Here is a 3,480-nt window from a genome sequence, read left to right on the forward strand (position 1 = left end):
AAAAAAAAAAAAAAAAAAAAAAAAAAAAAAAAAAAGCGCAAATACATTTTCATGATGCATTCTAGAATCTTGAAAAGGGAAAACCTGAACAAATCAGATGGTGTTTCCGTCTGAAATTTCTGTTTGTGAGGTTCGAGATGGATTGTTCCTCTCCTTACTCCCCCTGCACACACGGTGCCGCACAGGAGAGTGCCCGAGTTTAAACAAAACCCTAATGGCTGCAAAACGGAAAACCGACAGGAGCTTTCCTCCAGCCCCGATGCTCTCTGAAATTTTACTAACTAGTTCTGCCCAACCTAAATATTGAGTCCAGCTCGACCTTTCTCATGATCTCCCTCCTGCTGATACATTTTTTTTTTTTAATTTTCTTTTTCTTTTGGTTAGTCAGCGGCTCGGAGAGCAGGGACTTGTTGTGCCAACTGTCAGACAACCACCACGACCTTATGGCGACGTAATGCAAACGGGGACCCAGTTTGCAATGCCTGCGGACTCTACTATAAATTGCACAATGTGAGTATTTACTCATCTCATGTGTCGCTGCTTGCCTGGCCGGGATTGATGTCTTAACTGCATGGTGTACACTAGGCTTCTATTGGTTTCAGGGGTTTGGTTGTTGTTTTATTCCTTCCCCCGTCTCTAAGGTTCCCCTGGGAAGTGACAGCCATTCTTTGTCAGCATAGTGATGCTAAGTTCAGTGACATTACAATGTATTAGCTTGGCTTCTAACGCTTGGGCAAATCAGGCAAAACAGAGCTACCACACTTGGTTTTAACTGAGCGTGTTTTGTGTGCCGTTTCCCTCCAGAAACGCAGAGGCCGTTTGGAATGGGCTCTGTGCAAAAATTAATCCTGATGGGGCACCTCCTTTTTTATTTTTTAAAATGTTTTTAAGATATATATTTTTATATATTTGGATATGTTTTTAAATTATATCTGAGGCTTTGTTTTATCCTATTTAAAAAAAAAATTATAATCCTAAGCAGGAATAATTTGACAACATTTGGAACATCTTTTTTAAACTCTTAAGTAACAGAGGTTACCGGTACAAGATTGCTCATGTTTTAGGACTGAATTTGGGTCAACTTGTGCCTCCTAGTTTGATCTCTTTTATTAGGAAATGAATGAGGACGGAGGGTAAGCCTACGGGAAAGAGTCATCAGCTGCCAAATTCGGTTCAATTTGTTTTTCATGTCTAGGGGTTTTTTTGTGTGTGTGGTTTTATTAAACAAATCAATATAAACAAGTTCTGCAGAGAGAAACACCATTTTTTTTGGCCAGAAAAAGGTCTCCATCCAGGAAAAACACATGGGGGCTGTCCAAATATTTTCATTTTTGCACAATAAGGTCATTTTGTCTGCATGAGCCTGATTTTCTCATTTCTTGCAGGTGAACAGGCCTCTGACCATGAAAAAGGAAGGAATTCAGACCAGGAATAGGAAAATGTCCAACAAATCAAAGAAAAGCAAGAAAGGCTCCGAGTGTTTTGAGGAACTGTCCAAGTGCATGCAGGAGAAGTCGTCTCCCTTCAGCGCTGCTGCCCTTGCTAGCCACATGGCACCCATGGGGCATTTGCCACCTTTCAGCCACTCTGGACACATCCTACCAACACCTACCCCCATCCACCCATCTTCCAGCATCTCATTTGGACACCCACACCCATCCAGCATGGTTACAGCCATGGGATAGAACCCGATGACCAAGAGACCCACCCAGAGATCAAGAACATGGGGCTTTGCCTAGGACGACACCAAGTAAGAAAGCGTTCTGCCAAGAGGAGAATGTAGGGATGGCAAAGGGGGAGCTTTGCTCCCGTGTGACTTAACTCTTAACGCTGGACTGAAACCTTGCAAACGATGGGTCTTCTGCAGAAACGTAGTGGTGCCTGTAATGCACTTTGCCCCCTCAGGTATAAGGAAAAAGAACTCACCTGTTCGATACTTAATGGTCCAGCAGGAAGCAAAAGGTGGCAGAAGCTGAAGGAAAAGGCTTGGAACTGGCTTTCCTTTCTCTCTTTGTTATTACTGTGAATATTGTAAAGAGATATAAGCAGCCTCCCAGGATGGAATCGGCTCACCGGAAGCCAGACATGCTGGATTTCTATCGCGGACTTTGTTTGGGATGAGGAAAAAAGAAAAAGGGGAAAAAAAAGAAAAAAAAAAAAGGAAAAAGAGAAAAGGACATCTTTATAAAAACGTAATTTTTAAAATTAAATCAGACACAAAATCGTATTTATTTTGCTCTTGTTTTCAACAAAAAGCCTCAACCCCTCTGCATGTTTTTGTGCTGTTGTTTGCAATGGCTACCCTGTGAGAAAACCTGCCTCCAAAACGAGGGGTGAGGGGGGGACGTATTCAGCAGCCCCTTGGATTACCACCATCTATCTTCGCTACCAAAATATCTACTAGGGCAGGGGAAAAGACCAGGGGGTGAGGGGAACAAAGCAAAAATGTAGCTGTAATACAGGATTTTAATGTGCCCAAGGTGGTGGTTATTTTGACACAATTTCTTAATTCTTTTCTCTAACATGAAAGATTTATTTAAAAAAAACCCCACCCCCTCTCCCAACTCCCCTATTATTCCTCAGAACAGAGAGCTAGATCAGACAAACTGCTGGGGGAAAAATCTCCCCGGCAGGTAATCCTGCACTAGCCAGGGGTGAGGGCATTTCCCAGACTGTGTCTGTGAACTTCTAGCAGAGTAGAAAGCATCACAGGGCATAAAAACATCCAACTTGCAGACTTCAGAGGTTGAAGCATTTTGTTCTGTTGTGTTGGCAGCTGTCGCTTAAAAATGCAGATTAGCTGCCTGGGTAAATTCGGGCAGTGCCCGGCCCGGGCTGTCCCAGGTGTCCAGGCCCCGGCGGACTCCGGGGAGCAAGGGCAGAAATGAGGCTGAGAGCACCGGAGAGGGGAAGGAGAGAGAGAGACAATCAGTTTGAGCTTCACACATCCCTCAGATCCCAGCCACGGTGACGGCTGAGGCGAGGGAAGGCATCGTTCTAAGGGGAACGTCCCTTTTCCGTAGCGCATTTTATATGAAAAATTAAAAAAAAAACAAAAACAAAAAAAAGCAAAAAAAGAAAATTTAACTCTCCCATTATTAAACCACATTGTACGTAAATGACCGAAAGCAAAGCTCTTTCCAACGTGAAGTGTATTCTATTGATTGTTATGATCTGATGCCTCTCGTGAACACAAGCTCCAGTATAACATACAATGTACATATTTAGCTATACTTCTGATGAAAATGCCCCAATGAACAGAGGGGTTTGATAATGTAAACCACGTAAGCTTAACTCTGTGAAAGCTTTTTATTTTTTTTTTTTTAATTTTTAACTTTTTTGTTGTTGGGGTTTTTCTTTTTTGGATCAAGCCAATTGTATCTACTGCAAAAGTCCTGCTTTAAAGAAAAAAAGAACGAACATAAAAATGGATGTAAGTTAATTTTTTTTTTTTCTAAACATGTAATTGAAATATTTGAT

The 3,480-nt window shown here is 42.0% G+C and overlaps 1 protein-coding gene across 1 annotated transcript in view; it reads left to right on the plus strand.

Moving 5' to 3' along the window:
* GATA2 (GATA binding protein 2) overlaps positions 1–3,114 on the plus strand; it is a 7,947-nt gene extending 4,833 nt beyond the window's left edge. Inside the window, exons 2-3 of the mRNA XM_026857679.1 lie at positions 385–510; positions 1,386–3,114. Of these exons, the coding sequence (XP_026713480.1) occupies positions 385–510; positions 1,386–1,685 (426 nt within the window). The 3' untranslated portion in view covers positions 1,686–3,114. The remainder of the gene's footprint in view (positions 1–384; positions 511–1,385) is intronic.
* Positions 3,115–3,480: the final 366 nt, after the last annotated feature.

The sequence above is a fragment of the Athene cunicularia genome (genome assembly GCF_003259725.1).
Source record: "Athene cunicularia isolate RWA chromosome 12 unlocalized genomic scaffold, athCun1 chr12_part1, whole genome shotgun sequence".
NCBI classification, from domain to species: Eukaryota; Metazoa; Chordata; class Aves; order Strigiformes; family Strigidae; genus Athene; species Athene cunicularia.